Raw genomic sequence first — 20,590 nt, forward strand, 5'->3', positions numbered from 1 at the left:
TCGAGGGGCGTCCAGTGGCTCATGAATCACAGGTTCGTTGTAGGTACTTGGCATATCCTCTCCCTGTGGATGGTTTATAAAGGGTGGTCACAGAAAAGGCTGAGCTCTGCGGCCACACGCGTTTGGATTTTGCTCCTGCTCCCTCGATCCTGTTCAGAAAGCTAAGGCCTCTTCGCCTCACAGAGTCACCATGTCGGCCTTTGTGGGAAAATACGCAGGTTCTTGCACTATCCGAGTCTCCTTTTTGCATGCCCTTGCAAGTTGCTGATAATTTGAAAGTGTCTAATCTTCGAATTTTGTAAGGATGTGTGTATGCTTAGTTTTATCTTTCAACACATTTCGTTCGTGATTAAGGAGACGTTGATATTCTAAAGAAGCTAGTAGACGAGTAATGGCTTTGTAGTTAATCGGTGGTATAAAGCACACCATTCTTGTACTTACGCCATGCACATATGTGTACACGCGCGCGCGCAGATGAGCTGATCAAGACCGCCAAGTACATCGCGACGCCGGGCAAGGGCATCCTCGCCGCCGACGAGTCCACGGGCACCATCGGCAAGCGCCTGTCCAGCATCAACGTGGAGAACGTGGAGTCCAACCGCCAGGCGCTCCGTGAGCTCCTCTTCACGGCGCCCGGCGCGTTCCAGTACCTCTCCGGCGTCATCCTCTTCGAGGAGACCCTCTACCAGAAGACCTCCGACGGAAAGCCGTTCGTGGACGTGCTCAATGCCGGCGGCGTCGTTCCCGGCATCAAAGTGGACAAGGGCACCGTGGAGATCGCCGGCACCAACGGCGAGACCACCACCCAGGGGCTGGACTCTCTTGGCGCGCGCTGCGCCAAGTACTACGAGGCCGGCGCGCGCTTCGCCAAGTGGCGCGCCGTGCTCAAGATCGGCCCGGCCGGCGAGCCGTCCGAGCTTGCCGTCAAGCAGAACGCCGAGGGGCTAGCCCGGTACGCGCTGCTCTGCCAGGAGAACGGGCTCGTCCCCATCGTCGAGCCCGAGATCCTCACCGACGGTCACCACGACATCAAGACCTGCGCCGCCGTCACCGAGCGCGTCCTGGCCGCCGTCTACAAGTCGCTCAACGACCACAAGGTCCTCCTCGAGGGCACGCTTCTCAAGCCCAATATGGTCACCCCCGGCTCCGACAGCCCCAAGGCACGTCACACTTAATTCTAGCTTTGCAATCTTTTTTCCATGCATCCATGCACCAATCACCATGCAATCATTATTCATGGATGCCATTTGAAATGTGTTGTGTAGGTCGGCGCGGAGGTGATAGCGGAGTACACGGTGGCTGCGCTGCGGCGCACGGTGCCGCCGGCGGTGCCAGGGGTGGTGTTCCTCTCGGGCGGGCAAAGCGAGGAGGAGGCGACGCAGAACCTGAACGCCATGAACAAGCTGGAGGTGCTCAAGCCCTGGACGCTGTCCTTCTCCTTCGGCCGCGCGCTGCAGCAGAGCACCCTCAAGAAGTGGGCCGGCAAGAAGGAGAACGTCGCCGCCGCGCAGGCCACCTTCCTCGTCCGGTGCAAGGCCAACTCCGAGGCCACCCTCGGGAAGTACGCCGGCGCCGGGGCCGGGGACGCCGCCGCCTCCGAGAGCTTGTACGTCAAGGGGTACAAGTACTAAGCCGCTACCTCGCCGGTGGCTGGGGTGCACGTCGCGGCGGCGCAGACAGCGTCGAGATTCGTGCAAATATATGTGCTTCATCTATTGTGTGCTAAATTCTCTTCCCTCCCCTAGCTCCTATTTAACCAAAAAACCGTGTCAAAATGTTGATCTGAGTGTAATATATGGATGTGACCTTTTTACTGAAGCTTTGTTTTATGGAGTCTGTGCGTACAAAATGCATATTTAAGATCTCAGAAATGGCAATATATTTGCCTCACAGTATTCATTGTCTATTCCAGACATTTTCAGCTGTTCATCTTATTTACTAACAGAAAGAAAGGAAGATGTACAAAAGAAAGAGAACAATATTATTATTTTTCGGTGCACTTTTTTGCAAGACTAACTACTGTAGTTAATATACAGTTTGTGCCTTACTGGGACAGTAACTGCAGCAGCACTATCTTCTTATTAATACCTCTTATTCAGTAAGGCTAAGACACAAATTACAAGATGAAGCAGGCGGTAGCATTACAGCTGGTTCTGAACATTTTGCACAAGAGTTTCATCGAACGTTTGCAATTCCACAGGCTTTAAATCAGTAGAGCCTGATCCTTGTGGTTATGTGCTGCTGGCATAGAGGGCAGCGCTCCATATTTTTCCCGCATTCGTAGCAGGTCTGCAAACACGTGTATGTTAGCAACCTAGCATGCAGAGCAGTTTTTTTTTTCTCGAATGCAGAACAGGGATTGAGTAGTGAAAACTTTGAGTATAGTTGGCAAAAGGTTTCGGCACCTGATGTCCACATCCAAATGCGAGGTCCTTTGATTTATACATGCAAATGGGGCACAACTGCAGATAAAAAAAAAGTGTCAACCTTCTTAGTTTGTGGTGCAGAGAGAACAGAGGTTTTAGCACATATTTCATCAGTAGATAGAAACTCAACACCTGGAACACCCCTTGCTCCAGGATTTGAAAGCCATTAGTATGGCCAAAAGATGCAATTATATGTGTCCAAGTACAATAGCATGCTTATGACTACAAATGGAACATAAGAAGGTACAAGTGAACTGAGAAAAAAGTCAAAATTGACTAGGTAGTAGGTATTGTGGTCTACAAGGGAAATTAAAAATAACACAATGCAAGGGCCCGATATCAATAATCCTAGTAACATCGGAAGGCACCGGTAAAATCAAATTTTCAGTGTTGCAATTTAACTTCGCATTTAGGCATGGAATATATACGTACGAGTCTGTCCTCTAAAGCATTTTCTGATGCATAAGTGTCAGGTTTTGTTGTGGCTGCAGGCTGTTGCTGTTTGAAGTTCTCAGACCGTTGCTGAAAGCCACTTGTTTGTTGGTCAAAGCTACTAGATCGCGAATAAGCACCAGACTGTTGGCTAAAGCTAGTAGCCCGTGAATATGCAGTCCTTGTCGGTGGTGGCAGAGCAATTCTTGGAGGTATTCTTTGGCGGCGGCTGAAAAAGAAGATGAAGATTTAAGAGAGTGGTCAGCTGGCACATTATTGCCCAAAGCTCAAATTGTAGTTCTAAATTAACTCGGTATGAAAGTGGTCAAATGGCAAATTATTGCCTGAAGCTCAAAGTATAGTTCTAATTGACTTAGAATGGTATTGAGGCGACCATAGTATAATACCCTAAGAGTTGGAGATCAAGTGTTGCTTTGTACTGTGTAGGGATTTCCATCAGTGCAGACAATGCAAATTCTGCCTCCTTTCTATCAGCTGCTATGTTCTTTGACATAATCTCCGTGAAATTCACAAACTGCATCAAATAGAGAATTCTTCCATGCCTATATTACTGTGAACCAGAAAAATTAAGTTGAATATTAGGAATAAGCAGTAGGACAATCACCTGGAAATTGTCAAATGAGCGAGCAGGTATATTGTCATCAAACTGGTGCATCATGTCCCATGGTCCATCACCAACCCCAACAAGAACAATAGACAAGGGAAACTGGCTGGATTTTGTTTTTTAAAAAAGAGATGTCATTCTGTGTTTACTTAATTGGGAAATTAAACTTTGCAGAAAATGAAGATATTACTTTCAAAGCCACAATCAGATAAAAGTACCTAGCTTTTACTATTGCGTCAACTGTAGCTCGCTCCTGTGGACTTAATTGCCCAGACTGTGTATCAACACTTCGGGTAACCTATCACCATAAATTTTATCCCACTGAAAACGGGGTGTACAAACAAAAGTTCTACTAGCAAAGAGCTTTTGCTGGTAACCAATTAATGATCAGAAAGAACAGTTGACTAAAACAAAGGAAAAAACTTGATAATACGGTCACCAACCTGTCCATCAGCAATTATCAGAAGAACATGATATTGACCACCAGTGCTGTCTACAATTCCAATTGCTGTCTCAATTATTGGAGCGAAAGATGTCGGTCCTGTTGCAAGATTGAATCCATGCAAATTTTAGTATGCATCCACTCCTGAAAAACTAGTAAAATTTTAACTGACATACTTTAGTACAATTTAATACTCCCTCCAGTCACAAATAAGTGTTGTTTTGGATATTGACACGATCCCCAAAGCATATCTTTGACAACTACTTTTTGGTGTAGTATATTTATAGAATATAGCAAAGTTAAACTATTATGAAACTACTTTTCGAGACAAATCTACTCATATCATTTTCAAATACCCAAACTCAATACACAAAGAGTAATTTGTAGCCAAAGTTCTAAAATGTTGATTGCATGCAACCCAGAACGACATTTATTTGTGACTAAAGGGAGTAATTAGCTAGCGCTGTAAAATAGTGGTTATGTTTATTTTCTCCCTTTTATGAAGGAAAGAAATAATTTGGTTCGAAAAAAAAGAAAGGAAGAAAAAATTCATCTACATGAAATGTTTACTAAAGAAACACTCGCAAAAAAAGGAGGCCAAACCAGCTAATCGAAGAGTTGGAACAATTTCTCTGTATCTTTCTAGTGCCTCTTCAAATCCGTTGCATGGGCGGTTCTCTGGGTAAAAGGTGAATACCTCCTGATCATGAGTTGATGCTGCTCAGCAGAAAAAAGAAGCGTTAGATCAACACTGTGGTTTAAACATGTTACTGAAAACCCAGCAAGTGATCAACACAAAAAATGGGAACTGAACAATTACCATCACCAAATCCAAAGCAGGGAATCAAATTATCTTCATCAAAAGCTGAAAGTGTCCTTCCGATGATAGATATGGCTTGCTCATATGGGTTTGGATTACTTCCAATATCATGCAGACAGTGACGATTAAAGGAAATTTTACCTAACATAGAAAACTTTTGCAAGTTAAATGAGAACTGAAAAGTATTATGATCCAATAACTGACCCAGGATATGATTATCGGATAAGAGGAACAAGGGATCTGGGAAACATCCTTTCTACAGTGAAACTGTACTCATTGTTAGCTTGACATTTTCTTTAGAGGACTAAATATACAGGAGACGTTGACATGTCATTGGAATTAATGGTCAAATCGTTTTATTCAATAATAATAAACCACAAGCTTTGCAATATGGGCAATTAGATTTGAAAGGGAGGTTTGTCCTAATACCACGCAAATCAAGAAATAGTCTGGCAGCTTCGTGAGCAATAAGCACCAGTTCAGCACAAAGCAAATATAAAAAGAAGCACAAGTACGCATCCAAAGTCAAAAAGGGGAAATATCATCTACTAACCTGTCCATTCATTGCTCTTTGTAAAATCAATACCTACAATAAGATTTGAAGATTCAAGACCTGCTTGTGCCAAAGCTTCAGTCACCTGTAACAGTACAGAACCATAACAATAAATTGGTGTACTTCCAATCTCAAGTTTACAGTACTTGAAGAGGATATAGTGTGCAAGACTCTAGTAAATGCCCTATGCCACTTACAGAACTGAAGCGAAATACAAAATTGAATAAAGTGACAAGCATACAATCTCCATATTGTTTAATGACATGACACTAATGAAGAGCATGCGACAATATCGCCGTTGTAGGGATCCTTTTGAGAAGCTTCTTCCAAAGTTAACCAAAGATATTTGAACCCAAAAGATGAATAATAAATACCACTCTACTAAACTAGAGGAAACCACAAATCATGAGTAGCAAGGCAGATAAGAGAATTGGTAAAAGATGCGGCAAAGCCATGAGGACATACCTGACTCAAAGAGCGGTAGTCATCACCGATCCTCGAATACTTCCTCTGCAATCTGGCATGTGTTTCTGGCTGCACATTGTTCTCTGAGGAAGGTGCGTACCTCGCGCTATAACTGGAGGATGTATTTCCAGAACATCTCGAGTTATATCCCGACGATGAGTTCCCATAATCATAAGAAGAGTTATATGAAGACTTGGAGCCTTTTTGCCCCATTGCTCAATTTGTGCCTATGGATGACTGCAGCACTCGGATGAACTTCCTGATAAAGAGAAGAAAAACATCACCACTCTCATATCCTAACTATCTGGAAACAAAGCAGTGACTTTTCGCATATAAATTAAAAAAAAAACAGAGTTTTCTGACAGATATTAAGAACTCTTCTAGTTCTTCTGGAACTTGATCTATCAGTTACATGGATACTTTTTGAAGGATTCCTAATTCGGGGTGGGATGATTCACTGTCCATAACAGGTAGATTTCCTACCCTTGAACAACCACAGCATCCTACCCCACATTTCCTCCTCATGGACAACATGTAAGATTAACAATTGAAACCAGCCAGTTACTATACAAGCATCGAACGTATCGATGGGCACTCCGCAAAATTAGATTTCTACCTACCAAAAATATCAAATACCTGCGAACAAACAATGAATAACCTAGCCGGATAAGATCCCGGCGGCTCCAAAACCACCCTAGAATTTGGCTTTCTCGTGTACCCTCACCAAGAAACAAGAGAGTGATGAGGCGGGGAGAGAGGATGGGGAAGCGATGAGAAAGACTAGTTCTTGGAAGTTGGAACTGAGACCCGAAAATGGAGCCAAGAAACCAAGCCAAGAGAAACAGGGGAACCTTACCCACGGGACAGAATTCCACCACCGAACAGCACGGAACCCCCAATCAGCAGCAACCCCACGCGGGTTTGCCCCGTTCTGCCTCTATCCGAGAACGCACGCCTCCGCCCCGCGACGAGGGCGACGAAGGGGACGGCAGTGAGGTGGGCAGCCGAGAGGAAGTGAGGAGAGCACGACAACGACGACATGCACCCAGCTAATCGAATACACGCGTCAACCAACGGGGATACACTAATCGGAGAGAGAGAGAAAAAAAACCCCACTTGGCGAAGTCAAGGCAATTGCTCACTCAACCCGGAGGCAATGCAGCGGCAGCTGAGCGGAGAGGAGGTTTCTTGTGTGCGGGGGTCTCTGACCCCAGCGCGCGCGGCCTCGCCCGTCGGCAAGGAAAACGACGGAGGAAATTTCGGAGAGGGAGAGGCGAGGGAGGATGGGTAAAAGAACAAACTTGTCGCAGTCATCGGCACGAGGGAGAAAAGAGAAGAGAGGCATGTTGTTGGTGGTGAGGAGTGTATGATTATCCACTGAGAAAAAAGTCAGCGCTATTAATGTTACGTGCACCCTGGTACGGCTACACGGGATCATCAGCAGCTTAGCGTATTGCAATCTTTGATGTTTCTTTGAAAACCTTGATGTTTGTCGGGTTGTTATAGGCGCTTTACGACGCTATAAATATGATCTATAGAGCTAGGTGGAATCAGTCTCGGCTTTAAAAGTATGGTGTTTTTTCAAGCTAGGAAAAGTCAGACAAATACCTTTAATCTAGAAGCTGAAAGTCTAACTCTTCTACAACACGGAATGACCGGTGAGAAAATCATCCAAAATTTTCCCCTGAGTTTTCTTGTTCGTTGCCAAGCTCCCATAGGCTATAATAATCAGAGGACCAAATTTGGGATAGATTTATGGGGTGCACATTTCAAAAGTTTAGTCGAGTTGACCTGCTATGCTTCCGTGAGATGCATTGAGAGACCAGGCATCGTTATGTCTTTCGCTGTGCCACCCAATTTTGTGAAAAAAACAAACAAATGAACCACTGTGGCACTGTATGTGGGGTGTGCGACTATTTTATTTTTTATCCTTCTGAGGACGAGGTGCGACTAAGAGTCGTTCTTAGCTCATTCTAAAATTTAATGTGTCAAGTTGGAGTTTAACTCGTTTAGATAATGAGTCAGCTCACGAGCTAAACGAGTTAGAGTTATCATCTGCATCATATCGTTTTTTTTATTATAGTCATTAGTTTACTAATTGATCATCTTTATCTTTAATGGAGAGGCTTCTAGTCAGCTCCTCGTTACGATACAACTCTTATCTTTTTTCTTCTTTTTCTATCAATCATTTCTTCAAGCTTTGCATGTATAAACAGGTGTGTGGGAAATGTTGTTTTACATATTTTTTTTAGAAATATTTTGTTCCAGTAGCAGAACATATATAGGTAGATCTGTTGGCTATTGTGCTACATGTGAGTTTAAAAAAATTTTCAGAAAAAATTCAGCTTACATCAATTATACCTCTGATTAAACTATACAAATAAGTATTATACTTATAGATATTACTATTGTTATATGATTTTATCGATGCATTTTTCAATAAATATTTATACTCTTTTCATCCTCCAACGAGTTATTTCTTTAAAAAAAATAACGAGCTACTTAAGTCAAACAAGCTAAACCAAACTGACTTTTCTACTCGTAATATTAAACAGGCCAAAAGAGCCGAACCTAAAGGAGCCCAGCTCGTTATCCAGCCCTACCGCTGCCACTCGTTGGTGGGCTTAGGTCTTATCCGCTGATGCTAAGCGCCTAGTTCGGCATACTTCATTGGGCCCAAAGTCTAATGAGGAAAATTTAGAAACACCCCATGCACGTAACAAAATCACAACGGCCTACCTAGGTCCACCTTCTCTCTCTCTCTCTCTAAAAAAAAGAAAGCGATGCCCACATTCACCTTTTCTTTTGTTTAGTTTCTCTTTGTATGGTTTTGTATCACTTTTATTTTTCCGGGAATGTATCATTTCTATTTGAATGTCTCAAGATTGTTTTTGAATGCTTTCGAGCTCCAATAAAAATATTTTATCTACCTTTTGAAAGTTCAACTCAGATTCATGTACAGTACAATCCACTGTTGCCAAAGACCCACCAACTATTTTTCATGGTCGCACTACAACTCTGGGGGCGATTCTGGTGCAAATGGCCTACTTTTCGCAAAAGGTGCAAATGCACTTGAAGCCTTACTTAGAGTATCTCAAAAATTTCTGAACCATTCCATAGCTATAAATGAGGTAATGTTGTATATCAAAGCACAATTTTAAGTTCAAACTCGATTCTGGTTGCTGAGACAAAAAATGAGAAATTTCAGATGAAATATAACTATATGACAAAGATGTAATGTTCACATCAATTAAACTAGAATTTGTTTTTTAATCTCACAAATGGAATCTGAGTTTACACTTGAAATTTTGTATGGATATATGCATAACACACTACTATAGAACTGACCTTATATGCCGGTTCATCACTGTCGATTCCTAATGGGTCGGCAGATATGGGACATCACTGCAGGTTCATAAGCCGCGTGGGAAGAATCAGTTATCGTGGCTTATAAATCGGCAGTAATAAGGATCATCATTGCCAGTCGATGGATTGAGTCGGCAGTGATGCCTTGCTCCCTCATCATTGTCGGCTTAATCCACCGACCGACAGTGATAGCATAACATCACTGTGATGTCGCGTCTATATAGCATAACGTACTCAATTATAATATTATATGTGTATACATTCTATCTATTGACTCATTCATGGTTATCTCACTCTTTCGACAGCCTCTCTCCCTCCCTCGTTGGTTTTATCTCTACCTCCTTCCTTTCTTAGCTCTCTATATGTATACTACTCAACTACTTGTCATCATTGTATGCAGAACTTCCAGGAAGGAATGGCACCACCAACCACCGATCCAGCCCAGGTGCCAAAAGGAGATGTAGCGCCGCCGTCAAACATTGAAAAAGGTATCCCGAGCCACTACCTCAACCTGGAACAAATAGGCGTCTGTGGAGTCGATGAGGTAATTCATAAATAGATGAATGCGTCTCTTCTACATATTATCATATAGGTTTCGAATAGTTTTTTTTGCATTTGCGCAGATGCTTGATGCTCCGGAGGGTCACGACAATGAGCAATCCCAGGCGCGACATCGTGCTCGAGGTCCCTCGAAGATGCATACCGTGCCATTTGTGATTATGGAGGTCTCTCTAGCAGGGGAGCCAACTGCACCTGAGAGAGTTCTGGGGCCATATAAGTCAATCTATGAGATTGCTGTTAAGGATCACGTGCCCATCAGCTACAGATTATGGACCGGTGAATGAGGTGATCCACATGTGGTTCTTGATTCGATCAAGAATGACATCTTGTGGCCCAAGATATTAGAGAAATCCAACTTCCCTGAATGGACAAATATGGAAATAGTTAGACGTAAGACGCTAATAATCATGGGTCTTTCATTTAAAAATTGGAAGGGCACACTGAATAGAACATATGTGTAGAAAGGTGCAACGCTAGATTTTCGCAAGTGGCCGCAACTGAAAGATCATTGGTAAGCCTTTGCGGAGTACAAGTCGTCGGAAGAAGCACAGAGGTTGAGTGCAGTGAACAAAGCGAACTCAAAGAAGAACCTCTACCCCCACAAAGTCGACAGTCGTGGGTACGTGAGGAAAGAACGTGAGAAACCAAGTTGAAATGTGCCTTGGTTTACTTGTGATGAGTGATTGATATTGTCATTTATTTGGTTTGATGATCTTCGGTTTTGCATGAGCTTTGATGTGATCTGAATTGATTTGGGATTTTATTTGAGCATATTGATTATGGACTAATTGGAATTGAAGTTGGAGATATGTGTTTGCTTGTCTCATGATGTACAGGTGATGGATGTAGCTTGGCGGTCGACGGCGGGATGATCGGGGCTAAGCGGAGTGCTTGGTGCCAGACGATCAAGGAGGCCAGGTGGAGTCAAGGGTGATCCTAGCTGAACACGTGGAGGTAAAGCAAAACATTGAAGGCGAATGGAGACGGCGTGTTGACAAAGTCAAACGAAGAGGATACCGGTGCAAGTGACAAGGCGGCCCGAGGGATCGGGAGCGGGAAAGACTTGCCAGCGGTCATAATCGCATGACAGAGTATACGCGTCGACATCGAAGCGCTTGCTTAAGGTGTAAGCAAGGCAGTGAGTCACGTTTTGAGAAACATGCAGGCAATTTCGCGGTTTGGCCTCAAAACCGTAGGAGGACTGGAGGAGTACGTGGCACTATCATGAAGCTTGCGTTGAGGCGAAACTAAGTTATGAAGGCGTCACGACCGTCCGATGAATGGAGAAGAAAATTGACCAAAATACCCTCGGTAGTAGATAGGAGTGTACTACAAGAGAGAAGTATTTTAGGAAAAAGTTAGGAAACTTATGATTCAAGTTTACTAGGCCTATAAATAGAGAAGTAGAGCTATGAGAAAGTTTGAACCAGCCTCTTGAGCTCTCTTGTGCCACCTATTTGAGAGCCTTAGAGCTAGGCTTTTAAGAAGAGAATGATGAGTACTTAGCCTATGTAATATGTGAGAATTTTGAGAGATAAATCTTTATAATCCGCATAAAATAGGGCTGATCTCTTTGAGTAATGAAGTTTATGGTTTTACATATGCTTGAATTCCCCTCCTTCTAGTTTCCCTCTATTGGTTCTCTTGCAAGTTTGCAAGTTTTTTTTTTCGATTTTGATTTTCGTTTTGGTTTTTGGGCTGAAACTTCAGCACCTTGTGAGGTCATTCTTCTTGTTGCTAGAGGCATAAAAACTCACATACGAGTATATGCTCATGGGTCTTGAGTACTCTTGTCTCTGCGCGTTTTATATTCTTACTTTCATGCACGCATTCAGTCTGGATGGAGATGTTGTTAGGTTCAATGACCTTGAGGTATGAAATAACATATTGATGACTTATTTTCAATTTCTACACGTGTTCAAGGATTAATTTTTTCGATTCTTCAAACGCAGTACTCCAAACTACGCACAAGTGTGTTACAACTTGCTGAAATACATGCCCTTCAAGAACAGATGGCCAGGTTCTTATTGGAACATGTTATCAACCCAAATGGCGAGTTTCATGAACCGATCATGCTGTCCACGCGTGAGAGACCTTCAGATGACACCTTACCTTCAAGCAGAAAGTATGCACAAGGAGGAAGGCTACCAAGAGGCTTGACAATGATTCTATTTTTTCAATTCACACAATAATATTGAATGATATTACCTATTCTACGATATGCCATCCATTGTGAGGATGACAAGTGGGACCTGGTCCCACATGTCATTGATACACCGATGGCATATCGTAGAACCATCACTTATTCAGTTGTAAATCATAGATTCTTTCCATTTATTAATGAATGATATGAATTACTATGTATGATGTGAAGTTGGTATCGTCAGATGAGTCTTCGACACAATAGACTTCCAACGATGATGCGAAGGAGGAGCAAGAAGCGGTGTCTCGTAAACGTGCCCAAGAGGAGGATGAGAGGTTGGACCGTGAGCTGTGCATTGCGGAGGAGCAAGAAGCAGTATCCCGTAAATGCATCCAGGAGGAGGAGGACGAGAGGGTGGCCTATCAGTGTGCTGTAGAGGAGGCCGAAGGCTAAAAATCTAGAGGCGTTCAGGCATCAGACTTCGATATCTTTGACACGCCGACGAGCCTGGAGTATAGGCGATTGCGGTCGATCAGGCGTTGCCGGGTCCTCCGCTCCACCACCATCGACCCCCCGGCATCCTTGGACGTACTCACACCATCAATCGTCAGTTCAGGGACATGGTCCTTGTCGCGCGAGAGGTAGAGGGATACCGGACTGGCTCAACTCAACCGACTTTTCAGGGGTGACTTATAATATTATGTGTTTGTCAATGTCTGACTTGTAATATGTGTTCATTACTATGTATTAATGAAGGTATTTTATTATTTATTTACAGTAAATATATGTATCATTGTATGCATGTATTGAGAGAGACAGAGAGATTGAGGTGAGAGAGAGAGAGAGTACAGAGAGGAGAGAGAGGAGGACCGTGGAGGGGGAAAGGGAAAACATTGCCGGCTCAAACCTTCGGCCGGCAGTGATTCTAACAAATCACTACCGGCCAAAGGATACAGCCGGCAGTGATGCCAGAGAATCACTGCCGGCTGAATCCTTCAGCCGATAGTGATAACCCCATTCACCACCGGTCCACTGAGCCAGCAGTGATAGTTCTCGACTATCACTACCCGTTATCCACTACCGGCTCCAAAACCGGTAGTGAAGGGGGTTTTGGAGCTAGCATTGAAGGGGTTTTCTGTAGTAATGACATTACCTCACAATAGATGTATATTTTATTCAGATTTTTTTAGATCTTTTAAGTATGCTTTCTAGCGCATTTACACATGAGTTGCTCCCCTATAACTCTACAAGTGATCATACATGGAGAAATATTCTTTTATTTAACTATACAAAAGCCTAAATCCCCGGTCTTACTTTCAATTAAAAAAAACAATGTATCCAAAATATCCAATTCAAAATTTTGGATACATCACATTTCAAAATTTAACTATCAGGAATCCAGGAACTAAGAACCTCCCCTTTGTCCAGACAATGATATGTCATACTTCTATTAGCGCTCCTCGCATCATCATGTCAAGCAATTCTTGGAACTTTCAAACTAATTTGCTACAAAGATCAAATGTATCGATCATTAGTTGCATTGTGGAGTTATGGTTAAACAAAGCTCCATTGGCCAATGGTTGTAACAAGCTTGAACAATAGAACTTACAGACCTAAAAAAACATGTTGAAAGCATATATCCTCTCATTTTCTAAACATTCGAAGGACCCAGAAAATGATCGTATTCAACAACTTGTTCTTCTTTTCACTAATCCACAATCTTGCTATGTCTTTATCAAACTCTCCCACATTTTTTATCCAAAAGTGCATGTGTTTCAGCTCAGATAATCTCAACAACTACACACAGCCAGAAAAATAGGTGAATTATTCTTTCTAGCTCACTACAGAATACATATGAACCATCCTAAACACATTCTCTCTTACACGAAATATCTATTGTGTGAATCTTATTGTGAGACAGTACCCAAAGAGAAATTTGGTTCATATTGGAAGATTCAGGTTCCATAGAAGTGAAACACACAAACACCGTACCTCACAACAAAACATTTCCCATTAATATGTAATTAGATCAATAAAAATATGAATGAGGTTCCAAGTCAACTGACCTTCTTACCCTAGTCGATGTTGTACTTCTATTGATGCCACAACTATGCTACTGCATGCAATTACCATCTACATGTTACACAAAAATGTAATTATTTGATATTGCCAAATGCGTATTGATAGAATTATTATTTTTTCTTATTGTCTTTGATATTTTTTACAAAACAATGGGTATAGTGTCATAATTACATCAGACTTTATGTTTCTTGTATAGTGGTACATAACTCTATTGATAGTGCTTTATGAAGGATAGGGAGAGTCACGAAAGATTTTACAAAACCCCATCGCAGCTAAATCATCACTTTTGTCAATCCACCCCCATAAATTTAAGCAAGTTAGTCACCAATGGATTCACTATGATTTACCACCTCTTCAACGTAGTAGCGACCATCATCTCGAGGTGATCAAGTTGCTATTTGGTTGTGGTGTATTTTTTTTCTTCTATAATCTAGCATATGCGCTGTTACCCAACATTCTATTTCCCCAACCATAACTAACACTAGAACGGATGAGGGAAACCCCCAAATGCGAGGAACTGTAAGATGTCAGATATTTCCTGTCGATAGTAATGTTGTGCTAGTTATGTTGATGCACTTTCAACAACCATATTGTAATCTCCTTTTTTTGTTAAACAATTGGTGATTCATGGTGTCAATCAGAAATTACACATATATGGAGTTTACTCTTTTTTACTGCACTAGAGCAACTACACAAGTATGGAGTTTCTAGGAAGATATTGTATAGTGAATATAAGTTTCATCATATTCTATTCTAGCAATAACTATTATATTGCCACATGTCAGATACAAATCAGATGTTGCCTACCATGTACACAGAAGCATCCTCATCCATTCAGTCACATAAAGTAACATGTATGTTTTTGCAAGATCTATATAGAAAGTTAAGTAGTCATGACGAGTGTTTGCGATACATGTCTCTCAAGTATGAAAGTTAGTAATTAATGACTTGTTGTGTTACCAAATAATAAATTGTGAATTCAAAGTACTTATGGATGTCATGGCTAGTTTATTGTTGGCTTAATGTCAAGTAATGCTTTATAATAAAATAATCAATAATTAAACTTTTAAATAACAAGTTTTCATTCAACCCTATTCATCGTAACAGAACACAAGTTGGTTCGAGTTATTGAGAATTTCAAGGATGAATATGATAATGGTAACATGTGTGAGGTCTTTAATTAAACTCATGTTAGCCAATCTTAAACATTTGGGATTAGTTATAGTTCAGTTATAATGTGAATGTACAAATGCCTCAAACATTAAAGGTTAACAACACGTCTATCAATTTAATTCACGGTTTCCTCCAAAAATTAAAAGTAACTCATGGTTTTCGACAAGAATAGATGACACGACATATCTGCAACTCGATCGCAATGCATGCAACAATAACCAAATAAGATTCGATGGATCAGATTTGAGTTGCAATGTTGAAAGGAACATACATAGATGTAAACTAAGCATTGAATGGATATGCACCGATGACCATGAACATAAATGAAATATGACGAACAACGAAGAGATGGTATCTCTTGGCCTCTTGGACTTCTAGTTTTTAATTTAGGGAGAAACATATGTAATAACTAACAACTTAGGTTAGATGGTGGGACCCCTCATTTGGTTCTCTCCTTTTATGTTAAGGAAGGTGCACCATCCACACCCGCTTTGTTCGACTCGGTCGTAGTTAGAATCGACCACCGAACATGCCAAACTTTTTGGCTCACAATTTGTACCGGAAAAAGGAAACATAATTGGCATGATCAAATACTTCATACATATTTGGTTTCCAAAAAGATAATTACTTTTAATTTATTTCTCTCTTGGACTACCTTATTGGAGCCATAACCTATTTGGAACGACGCATATAGGGGTGATAATATATCTTATCAAATTTGCTCAAGTCAATTGCTTAACCCAGAGGCAATGCAATGACAGTGGAGGGAAGATTTTCTTGTGTCCTGAGTTTCTGACTTCTTCCTCCCCTTTGAGAACGATGGAAGAAGCTTCAGAACGGGAGAAGGAAGGGAGTGGGCAAACGATGATTGGTAGAAGAACACACTTGTCATTCTCTTCGCCATGAGGGAGAAAAGAGAAGAGAGGTTTGTTGGTGAGGAGTGTATGGTTATCCATCGAGAGAAAGTCAGGTAGTGAGCATATTAATGTTACATGCACGCTGGTACGGCTACTGGTCTGCGCGGCTTGGCCTCCCTTGTTCCCGTGGCCCGAAGGCAACCAAGAGGAGAGCGAGAGCGCGGACAGCGCGAGGAGCTGCAAAGTGACGCGCAGCGGCCACTAGCCAATAATTAATCTCATGCTCAAGGATGTAAAAAATCCAAAGATGCCCAAGAAAACCAGGGGAAAAAAAATCTAGGAGCCATTTTCTAAAGTCATCTTCTAAAGTCATCTTTATTTCGGATTTAAATTTTGGGCTGTTACAAACTCAATGTTGGTTGCGTCCATGGCTGCTCTTTCGTCCCCGCTCGATCGTCTCCTCCGGCGATCAGATCAGGACATGGGGATAATCAAACTCGCACGGTTGCGTCGCTGGATCCTCGGGCTCTCCTCGCACGGGACGGTTTCTCGCACCATGCAGGTTGGGCCGTAAGGGATGCCCGTCAGATCGAGTGAAACCGCCGTCGCGAATTACGCGCGAGCGGGAGTAAGACAGAGTCCTCTCCTCACTCACCTCGCCGCAAGCACGCGCGCCACCTCTCCTCCTTTATAGCGCGAGCTAGCACAGGACCGGCGACCACTTCTCTTTCGATTTCCTGGTTCGTCTTGCACACCGATCGATCGATTTTTTTTTTTATCTCACGCGGGCATGGAGTCCAGCAGCAGCACGGCGGCCGGATCCATGCGTCTCACCGCTGCCACGGCCTCTGCCTTCCTCCTCGTCTTCCTCTGCTTGCTGCTGCAGAGCCTGGCGGCGCTCGCCGGCTCCGGGAAGCAGGCATCGTCGTACGTCGTGTACCTCGGGGGCCACCCGCGGCGCGTCGGCGTGTCGACGGAGGAGGCGTCCAGGAGGGCCACCGAGTCGCACCACGACCTCCTCGCCGCCGTCCTAGGGGAGTAAGTGCTGCGCGTTGCCATTGCCATTGCTCGCTAAGTTCTTGAGGTTGCCAAGGACTGAAACTCACTGACGAACCGTGTCGATGCGTGCGTTCATGCAATGCAGCAGGGAGAAGGCGCGCGAGGCCATCTTCTACTCCTACACCAAGAACATCAACGGCTTCGCCGCCAACCTCGAGCCTGGCGAGGCCTCGGAGATCGCAAGTGAGCCACCGCTGCACCATCGCGTAAACTTCTCTTGAGACGTGTCATGTCATCTCATCTGTCCTGACTCCTGCGTATGTGTGCACGCGTGGCGTCTTTCAGAGTACCCCGGCGTGGTGTCGGTGTTCCCGAACAGAGGCCGCAAGCTGCAGACGACGTGGTCGTGGCAGTTCATGGGGCTCGAGAGGGGCGGCGAGGTCCCGCCGTGGTCGGCGTGGGAGGTGGCGAGGTACGGAGAGGGCACCATCATCGGAAACCTCGACTCAGGTATCATATCTCTTTGGTCCTTTTCCTTGAAAGTTGTAAAAGATGCTGGTGCCAGAGCACTGTATTTGGTAGTTTCACATGGTAATTTTGATCGCTGTTTTTTCTTCTGACGTGAAGGTGTGTGGCCGGAGTCGAAGAGCTTCGACGAGGGCGAAATGGGGCCGATCCCAGACGATTGGAAAGGGATCTGCCAGAATGAGCACGACATCAAGTTCCAATGCAACAGGTCAATTTAGTTCGCAGATTGCAGCTACAATTAGCATATAATGCAGTTAGTTAGGTTGTTAATCCTGTGACCTGGTGTTGTGTTGATTTCCTTTTGTTCAGCAAGCTCATCGGCGCGCGGTACTTTAACAAGGGCTACGCGCTGGCGGCCGGCGTACCGCTTGACGCCGCGCTCATGACGCCGCGTGACGAGAACGGGCACGGCACGCACACGCTGGCCACGGCCGGCGGCGCGGCCGTCCGCGGCGCGAGCGCCTTCGGCTACGGCAACGGCACGGCCAGGGGCGGGTCCCCGCGCGCGCGCGTGGCCGCGTACCGCGTCTGCTTCCGCCCCGTCAACGGCAGCGAGTGCTTCGACGCCGACGTCCTCGCGGGCTTCGAGGCCGCCATCGACGACGGCGTGCACGTCATCTCGGCCTCCGTCGGCGGCGACGCCTACGACTACCTCCACGACGCCGTCGCCATCGGGTCGCTCCACGCCGTCAAGGCCGGCGTCACCGTCGTCTGCTCCGCCAGCAACTCCGGCCCGGACCCCGGCACGGTCACCAACGTCGCGCCCTGGATCCTCACCGTCGCCGCGAGCAGCATGGACAGGGAGTTCCCGGCCTACGCCGTCTTTAACCACAGGAGGGTCGAGGTACGCGCCTGCTTCTCCCCAGCCAGCCTTCTGTTTCTCCACATCACCTGCAGCATGCATACACGTCATCTGACTTGGTTCATGTCAAGTTCTTGATTTCTTCGACCGATGTCTCGTTCCAGGGTCGGAGCCTCTCGGAGAGGTGGCTGCACGGGAAAGGCTTCTACCCTATGATCAGCGCCGCAGATGCCGCCGCTCCCGGCAACACGTCCAAAGACGCGTACGCTCACTGACTGTTCTAATCAATAACTGTTAGTTAGGGATGTAACTTTTGTATTTTCTGGATCATTAGGTTGACCTAAAACTTAAAAATTAAATCAAATTCACTCCACTCAATTAAGTAAAGGAAAAAAAAAATAAACTAAGTGATGTATAGAGCTAAGCTACCTATTGCGTACCCACTTATATTCTTACTCTTAGCTAGCGCAATAACAATGTTAGGCCTCTTTCAGAACACGGGAATTTATCCCGATTTCCTGGAATTAAACAGTTCCTATGAAATTCTCGCATTTTAAAAGGGGAATCAAAAAACGGTTCTTAGGAGGTATGGTAACGGTTGGCAACCATTTTTTTTGTTTGAATGTGAAATATGTTGACAATGTTAAGTTTGGTTTGGAACAAAGGTATTGTTTTCAGGTTCCTGAGACAAGTAAACCATCTGTGTTGTGGGTGTGCAGCCAGTTGTGCATGATGGGGTCGCTGGACCCTGAAAAGGTGAGGGGCAAGATCGTGGTGTGCGTGAGAGGGAGCATACAGAGGTTGGAGAAGAGCGAGGCCGTCCGCCGTGCCGGCGGCGCCGCGATGATCCTCGTGAACGACGTGGTCTCCGGCAACGACCTCCATGCCGACCCGTACGTGCTCCCGGCGGTGCACATCTCGTACGCCGACGGGCTCGCTCTCTTGACGTACCTCAACCACACCAAGCTCGCTCGGTAGCTAGTCTTCTTGCAACACTTGATCTCAGATATCGTTTCTTTTCCTACAAAAATGGTGTACAAAGAGAGTCATTGCCTTGCCAAATTGTTAACCCGCGCGTGCTTGTGTAAGGGATCCGTCCGGCTTCGTCATCAAGGGGAAGACGATCGTCGGCACAAGGCCGGCGCCGGTCATGGCTGCTTTCTCGTCTCAAGGGCCCAACACGGTGAACCCTGAGATCCTAAAGGTGATTTGGATTCCACAAGCTTTTTGTCACATTTTTCTATCTGCTGGATCTGTGTGGTGTGACATGGTGAATCTTTGTCTGAATCCATCCGCAGCCGGACATCACAGCGCCGGGGATGAGCATTATCGCGGCGTGGAGCGGCGCCGTGTCGCCCACGGACCGGCCGTTTGACAAGCGCCGCGTGGCGTTCAACACCCTGTCCGGCACGTCCATGTCGTGCCCGCACGTGTCCGGCATCGCCGGCCTGATCAAGACCCTCCACCCGGACTGGAGCCCCGCTGCGATCAAGTCGGCGATCATGACGACCGGTAAGCAAGCTCACGAATGACGCTAGCCGTCGACGACGACGACGACGCCAAACGCTAGCTGACGACCGGAGCTGTTTGTTCCTGGTTGCAGCGACGGAGCTAGACACGGACCGGAAGCCCATCCTGAACTCGTCCCTCGCGCCGGCGACGCCGTTCAGCTACGGCGCCGGCCACGTCTTCCCGAGCCGCACGCTTGACCCGGGGCTCGTCTACGACATGTCCGCCGCCGACTACCTCGACTTCCTCTGCGCGCTGGGCTACAACGCGACGGCGATGGAGATCTTCAACGAGGCGCCGTACCGGTGCCCCGCCGCCGCCATCAACCTCCAGGACCTCAACTACCCGTCCATCACCGTGCACGGCGTCGCCGCCGCCGGCTCGGTGACGGTGCGGCGCAGGGTCAAGAACGTCGGCGCGTCAGGGACGTACACTGCCGCCGTCGTCCGGGAACCCGAGGGGGTGCAGGTAGTGGTGACCCCCTCCACGCTGGAGTTCAGGGACGCTGGCGAGGTGAAGGAGTTCGAGGTGAGCTTCATAGCCAGGAACCCCGCCGCGGCGGCGGACTACTCGTTTGGTGCCGTTGTTTGGTCCGACGGGAATCATCAGGTGAGGAGTCCTCTGGTTGTGAAGACGCAGGGATGAAGGGTTCATTGCAAGAACGCTGAGAATTGATCTTGCCTTAAAATATCGTGTCTTGGTAGGTTTTAGGAGTCTATTGTAGAGGGGGGAAATTAGATAGGGTTTTGATCATCAGGAGACAAATGTGATTCAATCAACCATTCTTCTTTTAGATAATGCAATATA

General features: G+C 45.3%; 3 protein-coding genes across 4 annotated transcripts; 2 read left to right on the forward strand and 1 right to left on the reverse strand.

Moving 5' to 3' along the window:
* The first annotated feature begins 53 nt into the window (after positions 1-53).
* On the forward strand, positions 54-1,818 carry LOC133883260 (fructose-bisphosphate aldolase 5, cytosolic). The gene is made up of 3 exons (XM_062322533.1): positions 54-218; positions 475-1,160; positions 1,266-1,818. The coding sequence occupies exons 1-3, from the start codon at positions 191-193 to the stop codon at positions 1,629-1,631; spliced, it is 1,080 nt and encodes a 359-aa protein (XP_062178517.1). The 5' UTR covers positions 54-190; the 3' UTR covers positions 1,632-1,818.
* Positions 1,819-1,960: 142 nt separating this feature from the next.
* On the reverse strand, positions 1,961-6,850 carry LOC133883258 (E3 ubiquitin-protein ligase RGLG2-like). 2 transcript variants are annotated; one of them, XM_062322531.1, is made up of 12 exons: positions 6,620-6,850; positions 5,764-6,022; positions 5,299-5,383; positions 4,746-4,886; positions 4,529-4,642; positions 3,927-4,024; positions 3,702-3,781; positions 3,484-3,589; positions 3,266-3,393; positions 2,859-3,087; positions 2,406-2,462; positions 1,961-2,289 (listed from the first exon to the last, which is right to left on the reverse strand). In XM_062322531.1, exons 2-12 carry the CDS (start codon positions 5,974-5,976, stop codon positions 2,209-2,211), a joined length of 1,332 nt encoding a protein of 443 aa, XP_062178515.1. In that variant the 5' UTR covers positions 5,977-6,022; positions 6,620-6,850; the 3' UTR covers positions 1,961-2,208. The 2 variants fall into 2 exon arrangements, with proteins under 2 accessions (XP_062178515.1, XP_062178516.1); XM_062322532.1 differs by lacking the exon at positions 6,620-6,850 and adding an exon at positions 6,400-6,613.
* A 9,516-nt stretch (positions 6,851-16,366) lies between these two features.
* Positions 16,367-20,590, forward strand: LOC133931285 (subtilisin-like protease SBT5.3). Its single transcript, XM_062378140.1, has 10 exons — positions 16,367-16,983; positions 17,090-17,187; positions 17,290-17,454; positions 17,572-17,680; positions 17,782-18,316; positions 18,439-18,536; positions 18,994-19,248; positions 19,364-19,478; positions 19,573-19,786; positions 19,878-20,590. Exons 1-10 carry the CDS (start codon positions 16,736-16,738, stop codon positions 20,426-20,428), a joined length of 2,388 nt encoding a protein of 795 aa, XP_062234124.1. The 5' UTR covers positions 16,367-16,735; the 3' UTR covers positions 20,429-20,590.

Source organism: Phragmites australis, chromosome 10 (genome assembly GCF_958298935.1).
Source record: "Phragmites australis chromosome 10, lpPhrAust1.1, whole genome shotgun sequence".
NCBI lineage: Eukaryota > Viridiplantae > Streptophyta > Magnoliopsida > Poales > Poaceae > Phragmites > Phragmites australis.

What these genes read in the sequence shown, in the direction of transcription:
- LOC133883258 (XM_062322531.1), bottom strand. Translation starts at nt 5,976, where the DNA reads ATGGGGCAAAAAGGCTCCAAGTCTTCATATAACTCTTCTTATGATTAT. An exon ending in TCCAACTCTTCGATTAGCTG is followed by an intron (nt 4,025 to 4,528) that starts GTTTGGCCTCCT and finishes ATCTTGCAACAG; the next exon opens with GACCGACATCTTTCGCTCCA. An exon ending in TGATAATTGCTGATGGACAG is followed by an intron (nt 3,782 to 3,926) that starts GTTGGTGACCGT and finishes TTATGGTGATAG; the next exon opens with GTTACCCGAAGTGTTGATAC.
- LOC133883260 (XM_062322533.1), top strand. Translation starts at nt 191, where the DNA reads ATGTCGGCCTTTGTGGGAAAATACGCAG. An exon ending in CTTTGTGGGAAAATACGCAG is followed by an intron (nt 219 to 474) that starts GTTCTTGCACTA and finishes GCGCGCGCGCAG; the next exon opens with ATGAGCTGATCAAGACCGCC. An exon ending in CCGGCTCCGACAGCCCCAAG is followed by an intron (nt 1,161 to 1,265) that starts GCACGTCACACT and finishes TGTGTTGTGTAG; the next exon opens with GTCGGCGCGGAGGTGATAGC.
- LOC133931285 (XM_062378140.1), top strand. Translation starts at nt 16,736, where the DNA reads ATGGAGTCCAGCAGCAGCACGGCGGCCGGATCCATGCGTCTCACCGCT. An exon ending in CTCGCCGCCGTCCTAGGGGA is followed by an intron (nt 16,984 to 17,089) that starts GTAAGTGCTGCG and finishes CATGCAATGCAG; the next exon opens with CAGGGAGAAGGCGCGCGAGG. An exon ending in TTAACCACAGGAGGGTCGAG is followed by an intron (nt 18,317 to 18,438) that starts GTACGCGCCTGC and finishes GTCTCGTTCCAG; the next exon opens with GGTCGGAGCCTCTCGGAGAG.